General features: G+C 53.8%; 1 protein-coding gene across 20 annotated transcripts; it reads left to right on the top strand.

The window, feature by feature from the left end:
* Positions 1 to 3,091: 3,091 nt before the first annotated feature.
* AKAP8 (A-kinase anchoring protein 8) lies at positions 3,092 to 21,260 on the top strand. Of its 20 annotated transcripts, none has more exons than XR_014686404.1 (16): positions 3,496 to 3,613; positions 6,091 to 6,129; positions 6,614 to 6,646; positions 7,513 to 7,608; positions 8,188 to 8,473; positions 9,728 to 10,334; positions 10,710 to 10,851; positions 11,275 to 11,324; positions 11,970 to 12,003; positions 13,057 to 13,153; positions 13,800 to 13,941; positions 14,542 to 14,635; positions 15,691 to 15,821; positions 16,945 to 17,040; positions 18,500 to 18,694; positions 20,308 to 21,260. XR_014686404.1 is itself a non-coding variant. In XM_084501640.1 (15 exons), exons 1-15 carry the CDS (start codon positions 3,162 to 3,164, stop codon positions 20,905 to 20,907), a joined length of 2,466 nt encoding a protein of 821 aa, XP_084357766.1. In that variant the 5' UTR covers positions 3,092 to 3,161; the 3' UTR covers positions 20,908 to 21,260. The 20 variants fall into 20 exon arrangements, 15 of the variants coding, with proteins under 15 accessions (XP_084357766.1, XP_084357761.1, XP_084357760.1 ...); XR_014686406.1 differs by lacking the exon at positions 11,970 to 12,003 and adding an exon at positions 19,385 to 19,626 and having other exon boundaries at positions 3,498 to 3,613; positions 11,275 to 11,322; XR_014686403.1 differs by lacking the exons at positions 3,496 to 3,613; positions 11,970 to 12,003 and adding an exon at positions 3,092 to 3,180 and having other exon boundaries at positions 11,278 to 11,322.
* The last annotated feature ends 1,425 nt before the right edge of the window (positions 21,261 to 22,685 follow it).

Here is a 22,685-nt window from a genome sequence, read left to right as displayed (position 1 = left end):
TGGACCCCGTGGTATGGACCCATATCTGGAGCAGTTCTGGAAGAGCTGCTGCCTGTGGGAAGCTCACGCCGGATCAGTTCATCAAGGACTGCATCCCGTGGGTGGGACCCCACAGCACAGGGGACGAGAGTGACCGCGAAGGAACGGCAGAGAAGAAGTGCTGTAGACTGACCATAACCCCCATTCCCCCCCGTTCCCCTGTGCCGCTCGGGGGGAGGAGGTGGAAGAGGGTGGATGGGGGGGAAGGTGCTTTTGGTTTCTTTCCTTTGTTTCTCACTTCTCTAGCTTGTTAGTAATGAGCAATAAATTTTACTATCTCCTTATGCCAAATCTGTTTTGCCCGTTACAATAATTATTGCATGATTTTCTGGTCCTTCTGGGTGGCCGTCTCTCCCCCATCCTGCGGGCTGAGGGTAGAGAAGAGGCAATCTCACAGAAATGGCTCGGCGCTGAGTGAAGACGCGGGCTATGCTCGGGGACTGCTCCGCAGCCTCGTGCTCCTGCCCTGTCCCGTGCAAATTACCTAAAGCGAGAAGCCGTGGGCCCCTTCCCAAGGTCAGTCTCCTACGAAGACTGGGAGCCTGTCTTAAGAAACTGGCAGAAACTGGTCCTGCGGATGGACAAGAGCCAAGGAGCAACTGAGTCTGCGCAGAGACAAGAGGTCAAGGAGCAGTGACGAGGAAGAGTCACCAACCTTCATCCCCACGACCCCCGACGACCACCACCAAGACACACTGCGCAAGCGCAGATGGGAGGAGTTTCCAGCAATGACTGCTTGGGACTCATTTTAAGACGAAGCGGGGACAGGCTATGAATAGGTACGGGCGCGTTGTGAAACTTCAGGCCTACGTAACTCTTTGCTGCAGATAAGCAAGGCAAGTTGCCGCATGAGGTGCGCATGACTTTGGTGGTGTGAGGAAAATCTCAAATAACTTTCTTCAGACAGGATCTTCTGTGAAGCTATTTTATTCGCGATTGCAAGGGCAAGCGTCCTGTCAATCAGGAGCGCATTTTAGTAAACAAATCCTAACCTTTTATCCCTGAGGTGCCTGAGAGGGCTGGACGTGGCAGGGAGGAAGCGGGGCCTGACATGGGCTAACGGGCAGGGCAATCCAACTGCAGGCCACTTACGTCGGTCAGCCAGGAGGCAGGGTCTTCGATGGCCATATCCAGCACACCGCTGGCCTCCTGCTTGTCGTATATGTTGGAGCCTCTCAGGGCTTCAATGACCATGAGGATGACGTCTGTCCTCTGAGACTGCTGGAGGTATTTTCCAAAGTTCCGCAAGGAGGAAGGGACGTAAGACACGTTGCAGCAAGTGCCCCGATGGTGCTGCAGAACTGAGCGGTGAGAGCAGCTCTGGAGACAGATGCCTGGCCGTGCTGGCAGCAGCGCCCACGGGAAAGCAGGAAGCAGGGGCTGCAGTCCCTGCGTGGTGGGGGCTGAGAAGAGCCCTCGGGGTGAGGGACCAGGGTTGGAGGCACGGGCCCAGGGTGCTGGCCCTGCAGATATGCGGGGCTTGCCGGTGGCCAGGAGGGCCAGGAGAAACTGCTGCTGTGAGGCTGGAGTACCGCCTATGGAGAGGTCCTACTCAGGGACAGCAGGACCGCGCGGGCCAGAACAGCGAGGCCACACCAGCCGCACTGATGCCGGAGCCCTGTGTTCCCACAAGTCTCCTGCTGCTGCTGGGACAAGTGTGCCAGGAAGGGAGGAACTCATTACCGTGGCAATGTCCGTGGTAGTGGGCGAAGGAAGCCACGGTACGGCCTCGGCTTTCCCTTGAGGCTGTTGACTAGCTTCTGGTGCTGTTCTTCCTAAACACGGCAGCGGAGGGGGACAAAAAGAAGAAGATTCACAAGGACAAGCCACTTTTGTTAGGAGGCTTACCAAGTGGCGAAAAGAGCTTTTGAGTAGGAATGGCTGAGGAGGGCGGAGATGCTGCAGAGCCCAGGGAGGCAGTGTTGGACAGAGATGGAAAGCAAAGGCAGACAGCTGATGGGAGCAACGGAGATGGCAAGAGAGCAAGGGGTGACGTGTGCCTCAGGGGTACGCATGCAAATGCTCCCAGCCTGGGACACGCAAAGGAACGAGAGCCCTGCGTGCAATCACACAACTAAAACGCTCTTGGCCTAACTGAGGTGTGGGGGGTGGCTCGAAGGGCTGGAGCGCTGTAGTGCAGGGATACGAGGGGTACATACAGGGATCCTCTCTCTAGGAAGACCGCTCTAGAGGTCTCCACAAGAGCGCTCCATGGCACTACTTAGGAAAAGAAGCAAGTGCCTCAGGCAGTGCCTGTGTCTGGAGGGGAAGGAAGCCCAACACAGCTTCTCTGACTGTTTTTCTGGATGAATTGGAAGACGTAATGAAGAGCATCCAAAGCTGCCTATTCTTGCAAGTGTGGCAAAGGAGGAGCCATCCCACCAACTGTCCCAGGAGCGGCACATTGCGCTCTGTGCATCCGTTCGTGGGTCCTCCATCGGCGCTGTGGTCCTGGGCGAGGGAGACAGGAGGGAAGTGCTGTGGGAGGCAGCTGAGGCCAAAGTCCTGGAGCCAAGAGTGTGCCCAGGGCTGGGTCAAGTTGCCACATGAGGTGCGCACGTCTTTGGTGGGACTATCCCCCGCTCTGCCCTGCGCTGAATAAACATTCGTACTTTACAATCCTACTGACTGGGGAGTCAATGGGGACGCCTTGGGGGGTCTCATTTGGGGCCGGGGTCACTGGTAAAGGTCAAGAAGAGGTCAGGGGCCGGGGGTCAGGCTCGCAGAGCGGGACCAGGCCCCGTCTCCATGGCGACCGCTCTGCTCCGGCCCCCACAATGCGCCCCGCGCCGCTGCCCACTCAGAATCGGGTCCGGCTGTGATTGACAGCGGAGAGGCGTGACCACAGAAGGGCCGAAGGGGCGGGACCGCAGGAGGCTCCTCCACGAATCGGATCGCGGGGGCCCCGGCGAGGGGCGGGCCGCGCGGTCCAATGGGATCGGCGTCCGGGCCGCGCCTCGGGGCGAGCTCAGCCAATAGCGGCCGACGCGGATGGCGGCCAATAGCAGCGCTTCGTGGGCGGGCCGAAGGGGCCGGCGGGGCCCAATGGGCGGCGGGCGCCGCGCGGCTGCGCACTGAGCGCCCGGGCGGCGGAGCGGTGCCGCGGGCGGAGGGCGGCCGCCATGGAGCAGGGCTACGGCGGTAAGTGCGGGGCCGGCCCCGGCCCGCGGCGCCTCCCCGGCCGTCCCGCCGCCTCCCCGGCCGGGCTCGGGCGTTTGGCGGCGGCTTCAGCGGCCGCTTCGGGGCAGGGTTATGTTGGGCCCGCCTCCCGTGAGGGGGCGCCGCAGCCTATTGGCCGAGCGGCGCGTCGTTCAGCGGAGGGAGCCCGCTGATTGGCGGGCGCAGCTGTGAGGTGCCGGGAGGTGGGGGCGGCCGAGGGGGGAGGGAGAGGCCTGGGGGGGGGGAGGGGGAGGGATATGGCGGCGGGGGGGGGTGTCTGGTGCTACCCCTCATTCTCTCCTTTTCCCGGTCGTCCCCCCGGTTCCTGTCCGGTTGGCGGAAATGGAGCCGGGCCATTTCTGAAGACGCCACAAAATGGCGGCCGCGCGGCCCCGCCCCCTGCCCCTGGCGCCCGGTATCCCCTTCCCCCCCCTTAAACCAGCCCCCTCTTGCCCCCCTCCCCCTCTTGCCCTCCCCCTTTTTGCCCCCATCCGTCTGCCCTTCCCCTCATACCCCCTCTTTTTACCCTACCACTTGTACCCTATTTCCTCCTTTCCTCCTCCCCCCCTTTTTACCCTTTCCTTTTACCCCCCACCCCACCAGGGGCATCCAGCCAGTCCCGTTTTTTGGAGGGGAGCCTCTCGGTGTGGCTGTGCTCAGCGCCCCCCCCCCCCCCCCCCAGTCACCGACGTGGATGGGGGGACACCCACACAAACAGCCAAAGGCGTGGGGGCATTGCGCTCCGGTATTTGGGGTGGCATTGGGCTGGGACACGCCACGGTGCTTCGTGCCCTACAGCAGCCTGCGTGAAATGGGGGGTAGAGGCAGCGGGCGAGCCCCGAAATGTGGAGATTGGTGACCCAAAGTGTGGGGCAGAAGGTGGCAGGTGACGTGGAGATGGTCAGAAGGCAGCAGGTGAGCCCCAAAACGCAGAGATCAGCGGCGTGAAGTGGGGTGGAAGGGGGCAGGTGAGCCCCGAAACATGGAGATGGTCAGAAGACAGCGGGTGAGCCCCGAAACACTGAGATTGCTGGCAGGATGCTGCCACTTCGAGGAGTTTTCGGCCACTGCCTGAAGCCCTGCTTGTAAAAAGATGCCTTCTTCCTTCTGGTGCCTAGCAGTGGCCTGCTGGGTTCCGTTTCCCTGCCTCCACCAGTTTTTGGTGTCTCCTCAAGCTTCAAAACGATGCAGACAGAGATGGAAGGAGAAAGGAAGTTGTGCCAGTGGAAGTTTAGCGCCTGATTGCTTCCTCAGTTGTTCTGGGTCCCTTTTAAGGTCATGCAGACCCCACGTCCGGTCATTTTTTGCAGCTCTGGGACCTGTGTAGCCCCATACCCTGGTCCTTTTCTTGCGAAATCACGCTCTGCTTACTCTGCTCACCTTCAAAAACATGCAGGTCCACAGGGAGCGCTTTTTGGTGGCTCCACAGCGGCGTTTTAGAAAGAACTCACCAGTGGTGCCTGTTCTGCATGTGTTTTTACTTGCCACTCTTCAGCAAACCACGCTTTTAGGATGCAGTCCACCACTTCTTAAGGGAGGCGCTGTGAATGGGGCAGCTGGATCATCCTCTGCAAGCGTTGTTTTTTCCCTTTCAACAACTCAATCTGAATAAATGGCACTGAAGTTTCTCTGGAGAAGGAATTTTGCTCTTTTTTGGGGTTTCTTGAAACTAGTGAGCTGTCTAGGAGCTGGAATCTTCCCTCAAACAGGAATATTTATGTGCAGCAGGGGAGGGATGCAGATGTTGGTATCGAGTCGCTGATACCCAAACACTTTATGTGGGGCTTTTTCTTTGGGAAATGTTGGTTTTGGAATTAGATGGTGACCGCTTAATTACCGTGTTCTTAACTGCTGTCAAAGACTGGATGGGAAGCATTGAGGTCCCTGCTTAACCCAGATCCCTTTATCCTTGAAAGAGCATCGCTCCCATGGCAATACCTTTGTGAACAGCCGCCACAGGACACAGATGTCACCCAAAACTGGGCAGCTTTTTTCTTTATAACACACGGGTGCAGCCCACAAGGAGCCTGCGTTTCAGCAGAGAAAGAAGTGAAACCATTTTTGGTGCGTTTCGGGCCAAGCAGCCTCCGTTTCCTGTGCACCGCAGGCACAGCAGAGCCGAGGCTTCATCGAAAAACCTCGCAGCCTCCCCACACTGGCTTTGTTTCTCCTGCTTTTGTCTGCGTGTGCTCGGCAGGCCATTCGTGTAGGAGGATGGAGGAACGAATTGTGACCTAGCTGCCCCAAAACTGAGCAGGGCACAGCTCGGCCTCCAAAAGCATGGAAGGAAACCCATCAGTGCCGAGATTCCCCTTAGAAAATGTGGTCGTTTGCATTTGCTCCCTATGTGCTCGCCACCTGGTGGTTTCTGTGATGGTTTAAATACAGCAGCACTCATTTCTGCCACGGTTGCGGTGCTTTACACTCCCCTTCTCCCGAGCTTCGAGGAATTCCACTGCTCCAACAGCCCAAAAAAGCCTTTAGAAGGGGCACGCGTTCTGTAGATCGTGGTGAGCAGGGTCAGGTCTTGGGCAGATGAAGCTCTCACGTAGCCTCACGCTGTGGCTGCACCGAGCACCTTTCAGAGCAGATTTCTCTTCTAAAACTCCGCCTGTTTGTGGTTCATTTGGTTTTTATCATTTTCCTTAATTCTCAGTGTATCATCGACCCAAGAGTCAACGAGATGTTTTCAAACAGAATTAATTGCAAATACAGTTTCAGTCAGCCTTTGGGCACATTTCCCCCCTGGTAAAAGCACAAGTGCGGGTGTAATTAAAAACATCCTTGATTTTGGAGCAATTAAGGGAAGAAAGTGGAACAGTGGTAACTGCGGGGGACGGCTGGAGAAAGCACCTGAACCTTCTGATAGCTCTGTTTTGTTTTTTCTTGCAGGTTATGGCACCTGGAGTACGGGGGCCAGCAACACCCAAGGTAAATTTCTGGTGTGTTCTGCTGAGCGTGTTCCAAAACCAAAACTCCCAAGGCCAAAAGCGTGGTCGGGTTTTGGAGTGGTGACGGCTCGGGGGGAGCGGAGTGGGGGCAGCCCTGCCGCCAGCTTGGAGCTTGGGGAGGAAAAGGAATTGCAGGCAGTTGTGGTCTGCTGTGTGCCCCCAAACGGTGCCTCAGCACCAAAATGCTGCCGTGTGAACTCTGCGCAGGCACCCCAGGTGTTTTACTTGAGCATGGGTTGTTTTTTGGGGTCATTTGAGTGTTTTCAAGTGCAAATATTAAAAAAAAAAAAAAAAAAAAAAAGTGTCTGTTTTCCATTTCATTCTCATAAGTAGCTGCTGGAAGTCCCAGCTTCTTCCTCACCCATTCTGAAAAGCAATTTTTACCAGCGTTACGTTTGCTGCGTCCCTCACCTTGTAGCTGCTGAAGGGCTTTCGGAGCTGACCCCGTCTCTTTTCTCTCTCAGGTACATACGCGACGAACGCGACAAGTTGGCAAGGTACGTGCACAGCTCCTTGGTGCCCTGCTCGGTCTTGAGTCGGTCGTGCCACATGGAGCTGCTTTCCCCGCTCCTGAAGAGTGCAGGACTTTTCCTCTAGTGAAGGGAAAATGGGCTCGGGGCCGTTTGGTTCCCGTGAGGAGCCCCCGTTGATTTCTTCGCCGTGATCGCGTGTGGCTTTTTATTTTGCAGAGGAGAATCTCCGTCCTGATGATGGAGAGCCATCTCTTTCTTAAAGCAGGCAAATTGCCTTGCAGATAACAAATTTGTTTCATGTCTCCGTTTCTCTTTTGATCTCAAACAGGCAGACGTGTTACCTCTGATCTCAGTAATACCACTTTTTATTATTTTTTTTTTCCCCCTCAAAATCCGAGGCTTGCCCTTGAAGTTCTGGCATCTCGATGGTGTCTGCACTCAGGCTACCGCCTCCTGAATTAAACGTGATTTGCATTTTGCTAGGAAGTGTTTCCTCTCAGAGCAGTGTTTAATTAATTGGCTCAAATTTGGATTGGCTGTTCTGAGCTGTTCATGTCTTCCCCAGGGAAAGCAAAAGCCCAAGATACTTCTATGAAATACCGTTTATTTGCTCCTCGTGGGGTAAAATCAAATACTGCACAGCAGGGCTGTCGACTCCAACCTCCCAGCCCAAATCATTGCTGAAAAACTTTAATTGCTGAAAAAGTTTTTCTTCCATTGTTTCTCTTTCTGGGAAGCCCAGGAGCCCCAGCCAAGGCCCGAGGGCAGTCCCTGCTCCAGCGGGCTCACAATCCCCCCACGACCAAAAGCCAGGCAGCTGGGGGGGAGCGCAAGGAAAGAGCGAGGCAGCAGCGCGCCGTCGGCCTTAACTGTTGTCAATTTTATTGTAGGCATGGCGGCCAAGGAGAATTATGAGGGATCTTCCTGGCAGACTTGGCAGTCGCATTACGAGAGCCCTAGGACTGACATAGCCAAGGGGGCGCCAGGTCAGAAGCGGCGACTGCAGAGCTGTTGGAGGAAGCTTGCTCTTAGCTCAGGGCTCAGGAGGTGGCGAGCGGGGGGTGACCGGTGCCGTCGGGACCTCCCAGCACGTCCTGTGGGGCGACCTCCGGCCTTAGGGTGCTTTTTCCTGTGGTGGCTGGCTTTGTGCTCTTCACTGCTTTGATTCCTTTGTCTTTTTTTTTTTCCTGATCGATTTTTTCCGTCCCTGTGGTTCTTTGTTTGCTGGGTGTGCGGTGCTCTGGTCCTCTTCGGGTTTTGGGACTGTGGTGTAGCTGCCTCAGGCTGACAAAGTCCTACAGCATCCACTGAGCTCATTCCTAAATCACAAACGGAACCAGCAGCGCTCCGTTTCCTTGGTTAGACGTGCCCAAAGGAGATCTGTTAGCTTTTAGTATTGAGAAATCTCTGATATTTCTCACTTTAAGAAGCCAGATTTCCTTCGAACGAGCAAAGCTCAGCCGCAGCCTTGCCCAGTAGGGTCCGTTAGCATCTCAGCTCTTCTCCCTGACTCCCTTGGCTGTATGACCCTGCATTAACGCTGATTTTTTTCCCCTTTCTGCCAGGCTACGAAGGCTATGACTACTACAACACCCAAACCACTGCCGCAAACACGGCAGCCACGTACAACTACGCCGCTGCCGCTACCTCCAGCACTTGGGAAACTCCCAAAACCTCGGAGATGAGCATGAACGCTGATGTCGGCTCTGCCATGCCCGTCGCTTCGTACAGCAGCGAGAGCGTGGCGAACGAGAACTCGGATTCCATCATAGCCAAAATAAACCAGCGCTTGGATATGCTGTCGAAGGAGGGCAGCGGCGGCACTGGGGAAGGAATGGAAGATCAGGAGAGGTGACTGCTCAATTTCTTCTCGTTTTTCAATGGTAAAAGAGTGGCCTCGAATCACTGCGACGTCAGGTTAAGCTCTTCTGTTTGCACAGCGTGATCTGGTGTTTGTTCCAGGGTGAACAAGATTAATCGCTTATTTTTTAACCTGTCCTGATGTGTGTGTGCATGTGCACACCCCTTTATATATAAAAATATTTTTAATACATTAAATATTAAGAGTATCAAACCTGATGTATATATCAGGCACTAAAAGCGACCTCTGTGGCGGATTTGGTTAACAGATCTTGCAGAAAGCATTTTTGATTTCAAGAAACTTAAAAAGCTAGAAGCACCTTTTCATCTATATCCATGTTCCCTCACGGCTGCCCAGTGAGCTTTTCTTTCCACTGGGTTAAACCGTGCCAGCCTGGAGAGTCGTTTCATTTCAATGCTCATGTTACCGCTCAAATGATAACGCAGATCCTGGCAAGAGCTGCTGAATCAGCGAAGTTTCACCTCTTTTTTTGCCATTTGATGTTACTTTGGACAGCTGAGGGGCTTATCTGAGTAAATTCCACAGGTGGAGGAACAGCTCTGAGTTTATGTCTTAAGGGGCCGCTTGGTTTCCTTTCGGGTTTTCCACGGTATTAAAGATACATCTGTGATCTGTGTTGGACAAAACCCTGCAGTTTGCTTTTTTTTTTTTTTCTTTTTTTCTTTTTTTTTAATACCAGAGTTAGGTTTTTGTTGCTTTTTACAGGGTTTCCCTCTCAGGCCAGAGTCTGTACTTTTGTCCGTGCCGGTGGCTGGTTGTTTTGATGTTCCCCTTTTCCTCCAGCTGAGATCTTTTAGCAGGCAGGATGTTCTCTTTCGGGTCTGAATCGCTGACCCTGCTGTTGGGAAGCAGCGTTTTTTGCTTTTACCTGGTGCAGGCTGCAGTGGGGAGGCTTTTGGGATCTGCTTTTCAGCTGGGAAAACCAAGCTCGGGGAGGTTTGGTGTTCTGCTATAAAACTGGTGAGGTTGTGACCCCTCCAAAGGGTTTCTGTTCAGATCATAGAATCATAGATTCAAGTTCCTGTTCGGATGCTTGTGCCAAAAACACAGCGTTTTGATACTAATTTTCCTGAGGTTAAAGAAAAGGTGGTGGGTACAGAAAGGGATCAGGATTTTAAGTGTTTTTTAGTTGAGAACACTCGGGTTTTGATACAAACAGATGCAAACTCTGTATGATACACAGTTTTACTCCTGCTGCTGACGGCTCTCTCCTCACTGTGCAGCTCCTTCAGATTCGAGTCTTTCGAATCGTACGACTCGAGGTCCTCCATGAACGACCGCGACATGTACCGGTCCGGCTATGACTACGGCGAGGTCGGCACCGATCGCGGCGATTCCTTCGGGAGCCAGTTCGACGGCCGCAGGGATCAGTCTCGCAACCGGGGCAACAACTACGGCCTCATCCGAGGACGGAGCCAAAACCGCGTGCAGAACCGGGGGCGCCTCAACACTTTCAACCGCTCCGACCACTTCATGCCCTCCTCGAGCTCGGAGCGCCTCTCCGCTCGCTGGAATGAGTTGAACTACATGGGTGGGCGTGGGATGGGGGGTGCCGGCCCCAACAGGCTCCCCTCTCTCTTCTCCCAAGCCCTGGTCCCTGACTATGGGGACTACGGGGACTATGGAGATTATGGAGATTACGGTGACTATGGGGATTATGGGGATTATGGTGACTACGGAGACTACGGGGACTATGGAGACTATGACTATGGCATGATGGGGATGTCGGGCATGGGAATGGGACGGTACGGTAACGTGCCCTACGGAATGGGGCGGCAACGAAACAGAGACAGGATGGGTGCGGTGCCCTGGCACATGAACACGCTCACGGTAAGTCGTCGCCATCCTGGGTTTTGCTGTGAGAGCCCAGGCAGCTTGCTTTCCTGCCTCGGGAGGTCGGCTTGGCTGTCAGTCTGTGGAGCTGAGCCTTCTGGAGGAACTCAGGTCCATTCCCCTGCTGAGTAATCTCAGGTGTCCCAAACAGGGCAGCGTCCCCGTCCTGAATCTCTTCAGGAGGGTGGTGGGGACCCTTAATGGATTTGTTCAACCTGGCATTAAGTCCGCCAGCAAATCCTTTTGTAGCTGGATAAAAGTCTGTGGGGTCATCCTGGGCTTGACTGTTCTAGGGCCTGCAGCAGATGGGTGGAATACTTGAACTTTTGGGGCGCGGGGCTGGCTGATCTGGTTATTTGCTTCCACCTGTAGCCCAAGAGGAGAGGTTTCCGAAACCGGTCAGGAGGGCGATCGGACAGCGAAGGAGGACGCAAGCGGAAACAGTCTCAAAGTGGAGACGAGCCGGACAGCAAACAGGCAAAGACTGACAGCGAGGGTGATGACACCGAGAACGGTACGAGCCAAGCATTGCTCATTTTCCCCACATGTTCTAAAGCATTTTATCTTTTCAGTTGAAAGATGATTATTTTCAGCTGAAAGATGAATAATCTGTTCAGCTGAATGATTACATTTCAGAGCTGCCATGTTCTTTAGTCACTAGCGTGGGTATTGCCATAACGTGCTTGCAAGTTCCACCTTGTGCACAGGCTTTGTGGCCTGGACCAAAATCTAATGCCCCAGGTAGGCTTTGGGGGTGTAAGGACAGCGTTTGCAGCACAGACTGAGAGGCAAGGAGAAACCAGTGAGCAGTTAGCTATCCTTGCTGGGGTTCTGAGCCATTACTGCAGCACTCGGTGGCTTACGAAGTAGCCTCTTGCAGCGTGTAATGGGAAAGAAGATTTCCCAACACCAGCTAAATGATTTTTCTTGCATGCAGCAGATGAGGGTGAAGGAGAGGAAAAATCAGGAGATGAAGCTGACAAAGGTGTAAGTAGTGGTTTTTTTGTTTTGTTTTTAAAGTCTTTGTGGCAGCCATGGGAACATTTACCCACTCCAACCATTTGGCTTTTTGACTGTGCTGAAGGCAGAGTTGTTAAAATCACCTAAAAGCAGCGTTCTGAGCCCGTACATTCCAAAAGTACTTGTTCCTCCTCGTTTCCCATGCCCTTCAGCAAGGATTACTGGCAGAGTGATCTGTGTTGAGGTGCCTGGGCCAAGGTGCTGAGAGCCCTGGAGTGGGGAGGTTGGGATCCTAATGCGCATGTCCTAATGCTTCTGGCTCTACCTGCGAGGCTCGTTAGGCGGAAGTCCCAATTAGTGGTAGTTTCCTTTACTCCTTTGCCAGGTTTGGGGGGGGGGGGGGTGGCTTGCAAGGCACTCCTCAGACAGTGACTCAGGCGTGGAATATTTACATTTTGATGGCCAGGAGTGATAATCCCCAGTGATGTGTAGCCACCTGTGCCAGCTGACGATTTGGGGGTGGCGGTTGTGAACGTCGGCACTCCGTCCCTGCGTCAGCAGGGGGGTGAAATCTCCTCGTCCTTCACCAGCTCTGCCGGTGGCTGGGTGGACAATGACACCTCCAGATGGCAGCACATGACCGCGGCCTCCTTTTCTCTTTCTGTTTTCCAGGAGAATGGGCGTCGTGGTGACTTCGCAGAGGAAGGTAGGGTGGCTCCCCCAGCGTGTGAGCTGGACACGCTCCACCTTGCTGCCTGCCTTGCCTTCAGGCACTGCCCAGAGTTTGATTTTTATTTTTTTTTTTCCATCAAAAGCTGATGCAGCTCCCGTCAGGATATACAGGGATACATGGCAGGATATCAGGGTGGCAATTTTAAAACCCACGTGCTCTAAATTTGCTGAAACTGCTTTTGCTGACGTTGGATTGTCCTTTTTGGTAAAGACACGTCAGCCCCAAACATGCTGTGCTTTCTGCGTTATGGTGACTTGCAGAAGCCTCAATGAGTGATGTTGGCGCTTCTGGGTTATGCTTGGGATTGAAAGAAACGCGGCTGGGTGTTAAAGTTCTTGTTCAAGCCTCCCACTGCTGACTGCATCCTGACTAGGACTGGTCTCTGTGCTTCTTTCACCTCAAGGCGTTGTCCCGTGGGGCTGATAGACCTCTGACCCAGTGCTTGTAGCTTTCTCCCCTAAAATATTGCCAAGATTAGGTCAGCTGAATCTCTCGGTCTTGGCTATTTTCCTGACAACTCTCGAGATTATTGGGAAGGCATAACAAGTTTGAAACTGTTCTAAGGAAGCAGAGCCGCGATGTTAGCACTACTAACATCTGTGCTTCTGTTGCTTAACCCTTTTAAGTAGCTTTTCAGCCTTGTGAGAAACAGGTGGTTGGGGGAAAAATGAGAATACAGGGAGAAAAAAAATCATTCTCTCCCAAAAAGTGAGTCAGAGAGGTGTCTTGGCAGCATGCCTCTGTGGTGCTGTGGAAGTAAATGACTGTTTGTGACTGCCCTTTCCAGTAAGGGCACGTCCTGTCGCTGCCTCCCAAGACTCAAGTTGCTCTGGGAATTTGAGGGAGCTGGAGGAGGGGAGGGTTTGGGTTTTATGGCAACTGCTGGAGGCAGGCCAGAAGTTCCTTCTTTGCTTCCTCTTTACTCTCAGCTTCAGGAACTTGGTCCTGAAATACCTCAGCCAGTAAACCATGGGCTCTTACACAGCAACTCCGAGATTTTTATTCTTATTTTTTCCTTCCCCCTAGCATCTGGAGATGGCTGCGAAGATGATGATGAAGAGGTGAAAAAGAAGAGGGAGAAGCAGCGGCGAAGAGATAGGATGCGTGACCGTGCCATGGACAGGTAGGAAGAGTGATAGCCTAGTCTGTTCCCAGCGTTTCTGTGAGCGATCGCACGTTGTAATATTTACCTGGGACCTTCCTCTGCAAGAAGCCTGTCTGGGGAATCACGTTTTGGGGCTCTGCATTCTGATTCCAGCAGTTTTGTGTTTTTTTTCCCCCTTATGCATGTCTTAGGACTGCTCTAAGATGGGAATACCATGCTGTTTGATACATAGCTCAGTGTAGAATTACAAATTCAGAAGGGAGTATTAAGTGGCTGTATAAGCAGCCTTGCTATGACAGTAATGCCATAAATCACCAAAAGACAGCTTAAGGTGGCACCTGTGGTTCTGTATCTCAGGGCTGTCCCAAACCAGGGAGAGTATTTTTATATCTGTTTAATCTCCTGCGGTTTGAGTTTGTCCATCTGTTTTTAAACTTATGTGGGGTTTTGCATCCTCTCCTGTGGTGTAACGACCTGTTCTGGGGATAAGTAGATGCTGTTCGTTCAGTGGGGGTTACACAGTGATCACAAAGAACTGCCACAGAGTAAAACTGTGGCAGGGCATTTTGGGAAGAAAAAAAAAGTACAGTGGGGGCAGTAGCAGCTGTGATCTTGATGTTCCTATTAAAAGTTCAGCTCACTTGCAAGCAATTGCTCTGTTCAGGATCCAGTTCGCCTGTTCTGTGTGCAAGTTCCGCAGTTTTGAGGAAGAGGAGATCCAAAAACACCTACAGAGCAAGTTCCACAAAGAGACCTTGCGGTACATTGGCACCAAGCTCCCAGACAAAACAGTCGAGTTCCTGCAGGTACGTGCACAGCCCAGTGCTGGCGCGTCTCTTCTGTGTCTTCTCTGCATCACTGCTGGGTTATTTGGGATTTCCAGGCTTGTCTGGGAGTGAAAGGGGTTACGAAATCACTAACATTCAGCCCCCTGCCTGGCTGGCTCACATCACCACTCGTCAACACATCACTTGATGACTTCATTTAGTGTGATGCAGCTATTCATGGGTTGGCGTGCTGGGAGGGGAAGTTGGCTCTGTGAATTTAAACAGAAAGGCCAGAAATAAATGCTCCAGAAATTCTTTGCCCCCTGCACAGCTAGAGCTGGGGAAGGACTGGGGTGTTTTATTTTTTCTTTTTGCTTTTTGGGGTCTGTTGAGGGCCATTGCCATCTCCACTGGGGACTGTAAGGTCAGAACCTGATAGGGGGCACCGAGCTGGGCTCTGGGGTGGGCCCTTCTTTGCTGGAATGGATGGGGAGGGGAAAACGCCTGCCTCGTCTTCTTAATTCACCAGCTATGACAAGGCCAGGAGGAAGACCACAGGGGCCTTGATTCCCTTTGGAGGGCCTTGGTGTCTCAGTGTGTTGTGGAGGACAGTGAGCTCCTTCCCCTTCCTCTCTCTAGGAATACATCGTCAATAGGAATAAAAAAATTGAGAAGCGTCGCCAGGAGCTGACTGAGAAAGAGGGCACGAAGCAGAAGCCAGATCCTTTTAAGGGTAAGAGTCTGTCCCATGGCAGGGAAGAGGAGGGGAATCCCAAAAACACGGGGCTCACTGGTAGCACACAGTGGTGTGGCCACAGCTGGTGGCAGAGCGGTGTCTGCCGAGAGGTGAAATCACCACCGAACCTCCCGTTTACCCCAGCCTGCCAAACTAACCAGAACCTTGTGGGCTTGCTGCTGATTTTGAGGACTGCTGCAGCTTACCAGGGTTGCAGTCTGATAAACATTACTTCCAGAGGGGCTCTGTCCTTTGTGCTGCTGTGGGTCAGGGTCTAGATGCCTCGTTGCCCACTTTGTGGGATGTCACTTTGGTGGGGATCTGTCCTGCAGTTTCACAGGCAACAGATTCACGAAGCTCTAAGTGGGAGGGAAAAACTCCAAAGGCTTGTTACCTTTGTGGCTGTTAATGCAGCTGGGGCCTGTGTTTGCCCCTCACGTTAAGAGGAAGCAGTGAAATTGATCTGTTGGGGAAAAAAAAAAATAAAATCACGCTGAGAAGAAAAAAAATCCACGTAGCCTGATCAGCGCAACCTGTCCTCGGCGTACGGAGCTGGTATTTGTGCTGAGTCCAGGAGTGGGGAATGCGGCTTATTTAAGCCACAGGTAGGCTACAAAATGGGAGTTCAGGCAGAAAACCTGGGCAAAAGTATAGAGGAGTGAAGCCAAGGCTGGGGGAGGCTCGAGCTGGCCGTTGTGCTGTTAAATGGGCATGGGGAGGCCGGCTGGCTTCCAGCAGCACTGAAGAAACCAGGGTTTGGTGCCTCGCTTTGCTCAGGTAAGTGAACTGCTTCGTACCTTGGGCTGTTAGCACAACCTCTCCTCCTCCACGTGAGTACTGCATCAGTGCCATCCGTTTTAGAGCAGAATAACCCCTGTCCGTGCCTCGTGGGTGTGATTTTTGTCCCCAAAGGGAAGGCAGAAATGGGAAGGAGGACGGGTGCTGAACTAGCACGTCGGCCCTGGCGTGGGGAGCGCAGGTGGAAAGGTTCTGGTGTTCCCAGAACATCTCCTTCCTCACAAATTGGGGCTGACCTCTCCTCGTTGCTGCAGGTATTGGCCAGGAACACTTCTTCAAGAAGATCGAGGCGGCTCACTGCATGGCCTGCGACATGTTAATTCCTGCACAGAACCACCTCCTCCAGAGGCACCTGCGATCTGCGGATCACAACCGGAACCGCAGGGTAAGCAACCAGACCTGGTCATGGTTGGTCTCGGCAGGTTTTTCTGCAGCCCTGCCTTTATTTCTGAGAGCTGGCCTCTTCTCCTGCACTGGGGGGTTACCAGGGCACGTCAGTGACTTTGCGCAACCAGCAGGAAGCGAGGCTGTCGTGGGAGAAGATAATTCTGAGCCAAAACTGGTGCCTGGGGTTCAGACAATCCAGACAGGCCCTGAACTACAGCTTTTTGAGATAGCCAGTAGCCTTTTCTTTTGTCTCCTTGGTGTTGGACTAACTGAAGTCTGGGCATACTGTATAAATGTGCAGACTAAATGTTCCTTCTCTCTAATTTTGCTAAAATTCTGACTTAAAGTCCCCTTTGGGGGCACGTAAGGAATTTGGATAGGAGACAGTCAGTGTCTGAAATGGCCCAGGCTGTGGAGGGGCTTTAGAAATCAGGTGAGTTAGGCTGAAGAGAGGCAGTGGAAGTGCAATGCTTGTGAAAAGCAGGAAGCAGCTTTTGTTTTTCACTCTGTAGGATAAGTACAGATCCTGCCTGTCCCACGTGTAGCTGCATTGTGTCTTGGGAGAAGGTGTTAGAAGCTTAGCAAAACAAACCACCCTCTCTGGAAGATGTTCTGGGGCTCGTGGCCTGCCAGGGCACGGGCATGCTGTGCTGAACAGCAGCTCCCAGGGGGGTTGGCACAGGAATTCCTCTCTACGGGGCAGTTGTGGAGCTGCCTTTGCTGCTGAAAAGCCCTGGGGGTTGCTGCTGTCTCTCGATGCGAGCGCAGATGGAGGCAGCAAGCTTTGGTCGGATCCACACGTTCCTCGGAATAGTTTTCATCTCCTTGGTGTTAAATATTTGATGTGTGCATGGACTCCTTGCGCTCAGGATGAGTGATATTTGGGGCGATGTTCCAGTTGGTGCACATTCTTCTCCAGGGCTTGTGGCAGCAGAAGAGGTGCAGGTGCTCCCCTCTACCTGCTCCTTGTGATGCTCTCTGAGAAGCTGGATTTTGAGGTTGGGCTTTCCAAGCTCTGCCGAGGAGGAAAGAATTTGGTATCTTGAGCCAAAATCCTCTTTGGAACTCTTCCTTCCCCCTCAGGACCGACCCAGTGATGCTAATGTTGGGTTCCTTTTCAGATGGCTGCGGAACAGTTCAAGAAGACCAGCTTGCACGTCGCCAAGAGTGTCCTGAATAACAAACACATCGTCAAGATGCTGGAGAAGTACCTCAAGGTGAGTGGGCGAGAGAGTCACCAGCTGGTGCGGAGGTCCCGGAGCAGTGGGGGACAGGCACCGCGGTGGTCCCGAGCGCTGGAGCCGCGCATCGCTGTGTGTGCTGCATGTTGGTCACAGGACACCCTGTTACACGCGATGGGGAGGAGCGTAGATCCCACTCCGCTGCCTCTTTGCCTCTAGTCTAAATCCTTGGGTCTGGTTTCTTTTTTTCCTCTGTAGGCGGTTTACAACCTCTCGTGTTTTTTAACTTGCAGACTGTACCTACTGTCATTCCCAGGCACTTGTAGAGCAGTTACGAAACCGTCCAAACAGAAACATAAGGAGACAAAAATAGGAGAGGAAAAAAAAAGAAAGAAAAAAGGAACTCCAGTGTGCTAAAGCCACCCCTCGAGCAGTGGCCTGGGGACCAAGCTCCCCCTGGTGCAGCGTGCGTGAGTCAGGCAGCACTGCTTGGGTCCAGGCCGGGCTGGAGTTGGAGGTGGTCGGCTCCTGTGCCACCCGTTGCCCCCGTGCTGCACTGGGGCGAATTTTGCCCTGTGTAAAGAGCTGGGCTCTGCAACGCTCCCGGCAGCTCAACCGAGTGACGGAGCCGAACTCCCGTGAGCTGAAACAGCCTGGCTGTAGCCCCCCCCTCCTCTTCCCATGAGGTGCGAGCTGGGAAGTGGCAGAGCGTCCCCCGGCCCATCTTCAGAGCCAAGCTGGAGTGCGAGGAGAGGGCAGGGCCGGCGCCAGGTAGGGCTTGCTAGGTCCAGAGCAGCACTTGGAATTGCAGAAAGAAGCCGGAAGCCAGTGCAGCCTGCAGAGCCTTGGGGGGAGCGCATGGGCGGCCGTGGGCCGCCCCCAGAGCCCCCCCAGTGTGGAGCGCGTTGGCAGCAACGCGGTCTGGAGGTGGCGGGGGTTACGGGTGAGGCCCGCATCCGAGAGGAAAGGTCGCAACCTCGTGGCCCCGCGAAGACGAAACGAAGCGCTTTCGCCTACTGCTGCTCCCTGGGAGCCCAGGAGCAGCCCAGGATCCGACAGGAGCCCTGTCCGCAAAGCTGGCCGGCAGCGCGGGCGGCCTCCTTCCCCCCCCCCACCCCCACGCGGGGGAGCAGATGTTTCCCCTGTCCCACCGGCATCACTTTGGCCTTCCCCGGACCGAGCCTCTGCCAGCTAGCTCTCATCATGCCCAGTCTCTGCTAGACTCTAGCAAAACTGCGACTCCACCCTCTGGGTCCAGTGAAAGAGACTTTGAGCTGAGAGTTGCCAGCGTACGGTGGCGCTGCAGCCAAGTGATGAGGCCGCCTCCCCTAACGGCCTCTCATACACGTTGAACAGGAGGGTGACATAAAAACCCTGCGGTACCCCACCCGAGAGAGCCCTCGGGGCAGACGAGCGTTTGCCCGGTGCTACCCTCTGGGATCTCTCAGAGGAAAGAACGGAACCACTCAAGTGCAACTCCGTCTACCCCTGCCAGGGTCCGCAGGCACGTCAACAACTCCTCATGATCAACGGTATCAAAGGCTGCCGGCAGATCTAAATGAATCAGCACGGGCGCCTGACCTTTGTCCATCGGCAGGAGGAGATCTTCGACCCATCCCAGCACGGTCTCCGTACCATTCCCAGGTGCAAAACCAGACTGAAAGGGGTGGAGGAAATCTGAGGATTCCAGGTAATGCCCGAGCTGCCTCGCCAAAACATTCTCGGCAACCTTCCCCGAGAAAGGAAGGCCGGAGACAGGGCGATAATTGACACAAGACTCTCAGCATCAAGAGCTGGTTTCTTGAACGCGGGCCTAACGATTCCTCCTCTGAGGGATGCTGGGTGCCTCACCCTTCCCAAGGGAGGCCGTGACAGTCTCCACCACTAGTGGACTTCATATCCCCCCGTAGCTTTTACCAGCGATAACGGACTTGGGTCCAGATCGCAAGGTATAGCCTGAAGTTTTTCCCCCCCCGTGTCCTCCAGAACCTCGGTAGGTGAGACCAGCTGGCTGAACCTCAGCCAGGGAAGATTTACCGTTGCGTTTGTCCTCCACCTGCATGGATCTGCTCGTGTGGAGGCAGCCAATCTGGTCTGAACCTCTGATCGATCCGGTCCGTGAGGCAGAGAACCCGAGAGGCGCTGGGACGTAGCGAGCGGGGACAGGCCTGGCTTTACCAGGCCGGCCTCTACCGGCGTGCCTCCGCTTTTCGGGACGTTGCAGGCGCTGTGTTGGAGCCGGAGAGGTCGCTCTCCCAGCTTCCACCACAGCCACGGCGGGGGGAGTTGAGCAAACTCTTCGTCCCGGTCGATCAGATTTCAGGCGAGGTTTCTGCTGCTGGCATGCTGCCCGCCTCCCTTCACATTTCGTCTGTTGCAGGCCAGCCCTCCGCATACCTTGGTGACCTGTGAGGAAGGGAGAGGGAGTTTAGAAGCACGGTTTGTCCCGGATTGTGGCACAGTGTGGCCCTACTCTCCGGCAGGGCCAGCGCTAGGGCACAGCACCCACTGACCGTACAGTGCTCACCCACACCTAACCCCGAAACACAAGCAGGGAGCCAAACAAAATGGTCCCTGCCCCGGTGGGAGCAGTGCTAGGATCTGATGTCGGCCTGAATAAAGGTAATGAGGTCAAAAATAAAATGAAATAAACCCAACCCTGAGGCGCTCGGGCTCCTCATAGCGGGGGAGAGAGCAAGAGCCGTGCTCGGGGGATTGTCAGGGTTGTGTGCACGTGAGGTCAAGGTTAGCGCCGTGGCTCTGGGCAGCTGGACTCCTTGATCTCCAGCGAAGGGCGAGAGGAAGGCCACAAGTCGCTGATCTTCCTTCCCACTCCTCTCCCACCGTGTGGGAGTCCCGTGCTGTCCCACCGAGCTGGGACCGGACAGAGGTTGAGGAATTGCTTTTTTCTTTTTTTTTTTTTTTTAAAAAAATCGTGTCATTGAGCCAAGTTCCTCCCAGCTGAGAGCAGAGCCGATGCCCCGGCTCGCTCTCCCGGGTGCTGCAGCACACGCGGTTATTAGCATAGGACCCAGCCCCAGCACCCACACGCTCAGCAGCGTGCCGCGCAGGAGGGAGATTCGCACGTTCCTCCCACTCCTCCAAGATGTGGGATCCGAGCACCCTCCCGGGGCGCTTCTCTTGCTGGAAGCTTAGTGGCTCTGGGGCTTGACGCGCTGGATTTCCACGATTGAGCAGCTGCCGTTTTCCGCTCAGTTGCGAACCTCTGCGTTTCACAGCTGAGGTCGCCTCCGCCTCACTGCAGCCCGATGACTCTTCTGTCTTCCCCTCTCTCTCCCCCAGGGTGAAGATCCCTTCACAGACGAAATCACTGACCAGGATGTGGACGAAGGAGAAGCCTTGGAAGGCGGAGATGGCGGTGGGGAAGGAGCAAACGAAAACACCGCTACGGAGGCTGCCCAGGCCCAGGAGGGAGGAGCTGGGGACACGGGTGAAGCTACGGATGCGGCTCCAACAGCGGAAGAGATGGAAGGGCCTTCCGAAGAGCTGTCAAAATCAGAGGAGTTCCTGAAACACGTGGGGGAGCAGGATCAGCACCCCAGACAGCTGCTGATGCCCCCGTTTCTGCAAGATGATGACCAGCTCGAAGCAGAGGAGGCAGCGGAGGACACAAACGAGGCTGCGGCGCCTTCGGACCCCGCAGCGCCTTCAGAAGCAGCAGCCGAGGCAGACTCAGAGGAGCCGCCTTCGGTTCCAGAAACTCCCCAGGAGCCAGCAGCAGAGAATAAAACTGAGGGCTGGGCAGCTAAAGAGGAGGAGGAGGAGAAGGGAGAGGAAAACATGAGCGAGGCAGCTCCGGCTGCATGCAGCGAGCAGGAGGAAGAAGAGGAAGGGGGGGAGGAAGAGGCTTCGCCGGCAGCCACTGAGCCGCAGCAAGAGTAACTGTGAATGTTTGTGTGAAGGTGATTGTCCCACGCCCTTGTTATAACCCCTGGTTTTGGTTTTGTATTTTTTTTCTTCCTCTTCCTGTCTTACTGTGTGCAGCTGGAAGCAGCGTTCCACTTTCGTTCAAGGGCAGGGACCCAGCTGCTCTGCCCTGTGAGCAGGCGTGCGCTCCTCTGTCTTGTTCTGTAGATTTGCTTAGTTCTGCTCTCTCCGTACTGTTTTTGGTTTAGGTCGAAGACTGCAGGAAGCTGTACATTCCCTGAGAGGCAGCACCACGTTTTGTTTTGTTTTTTTGAATTTTAGAATTGAAAATGCTGGGTTTGCAGAATAAAATCGTGATTAAATCCTCACGGGTGTCTTGTTTGTTGTTTGTTTTTTTTTTTTTTTTTTTTTTTTTAATTACAGCAGTAAAGCTGGCTGAGGTCTGCTGTGACGGCAGCTCAGTCGTTTAATGATCTCCCACGTCAGTAATACATAAAATACCAGAGTGGGGGGCACAGGGAGGTGCCCTGAGCTCTTTATGGTCCTGGGAGCTTCCCTGCAGCTGCTTTCTCTCCGCATCAAGCAGCTCTAGATCCTGTAGCCTCTCCTGTCCTCATGGGTTCCTTCCTCCCTGTTCTTTCTCTTTTTCATCTTCTGGGGCCTTGCATTGCAGCTCCTGGTCCCTGATTTACGAAGTGCTCTTTCGAAAAGGTTGCGAAAGGTCCCCATGTGGCTTTTGGGGATTGCAGTGCCCTGGTCCCATTCTTTGCTCCATCCCCACCCCCTGCATGGGCTCAGTAGTACTGATTTTACTCAGTAGTAAAATCAGGTCTGGATTTTATACCCACGTACCCCACAATAAAATGAAAATAACTCAGAGGAATAACCTGAGTTCTGCCGCGTCAGAGCTTGCCAGGTTGCAATGTGACATGAAGGTTTGGAGAAAGCGTGCCTGCCTCTGCTGCTGTGACAAGCCCTAGAAATAAAAGTTTCAGGAGCCTTTTGGGTTTTCCTGGTAGTTGCCTTCAACTGACTGGGGCAATCGCCCCTGTGGAGGGAGGGAACCCCAGGGTTTTAAAAACAACTAGTTCGTTGGGGGCTTTTCCTCTTGGAAAAGTTTTACTTTCTTGTTTTGCCAATTCCACTTTCTCATTGATGAAGAGATGACACCTTCGTTTTGGAGGAAAAAACAGGCTTTTGTGGTCAACTTTGTGCAGCCCAGGATGTGAACACAGCAGATGTGTTAATTCAGCCCCTGGTGAAGGTGAGACAATGCCATTCGAAGGAGCAAAGCCCTTGCAGGAGCTCAGTTCCTTGCGGGCTTTGTTGATGGGCCCCGCAATATACAAACTTGATACATACCATGAATATGGTATTGATACACACCATGAATATGGTCCTGTGCTTGCAATCTCCTGAAAAAAAATGGAGTTTCCCCTTGAAATATTTTTGACACCTATGATTCTTCTTCACTAATGGACTCGATGACCTTGAGGTCTCTTCCAACCTAGAAATTCTGTGATTCTGTGATTCTGTGTGTGAAATGTCTCAGGTTGTACAGCTGGAAGCTTTGCTGGCACGGGGGTGGAAATTTGGATTTCCATCTTCAAAAAGAAATTGGGTTTCTATATTCAAAAAGAAATTGAAGTTGGTTTTCCCACTCACGCTGTGCCTGGAATTTGTTCATCCTTCTTAGCAGCCGTGCTTTGCTGTCATGGCTTTGCTGAAGATCTGCTGGGAGCCAAAGGGCTTGTGGAAAAGGAGCGATGCTTTTTGGAAGGGGAGGCTTCCAG

Source organism: Aythya ferina, assembly GCF_964211825.1.
Source record: "Aythya ferina genome assembly, chromosome: 33".
Classification (NCBI taxonomy): Eukaryota; Metazoa; Chordata; class Aves; order Anseriformes; family Anatidae; genus Aythya; species Aythya ferina.
The sequence above is the reverse complement of the archived record's forward strand: the minus strand, read 5'-3'. Positions and strand labels throughout refer to the sequence as shown.

What these genes read in the sequence shown, in the direction of transcription:
- AKAP8 (XM_084501632.1), top strand. Translation starts at nt 3,574, where the DNA reads ATGGCGGCCGCGCGGCCCCGCCCCCTGCCCCTGGCGCCCG. An exon ending in GGAATGGAAGATCAGGAGAG is followed by an intron (nt 8,474 to 9,727) that starts GTGACTGCTCAA and finishes CTCACTGTGCAG; the next exon opens with CTCCTTCAGATTCGAGTCTT. An exon ending in AAACAGTCGAGTTCCTGCAG is followed by an intron (nt 13,942 to 14,541) that starts GTACGTGCACAG and finishes TCCTCTCTCTAG; the next exon opens with GAATACATCGTCAATAGGAA.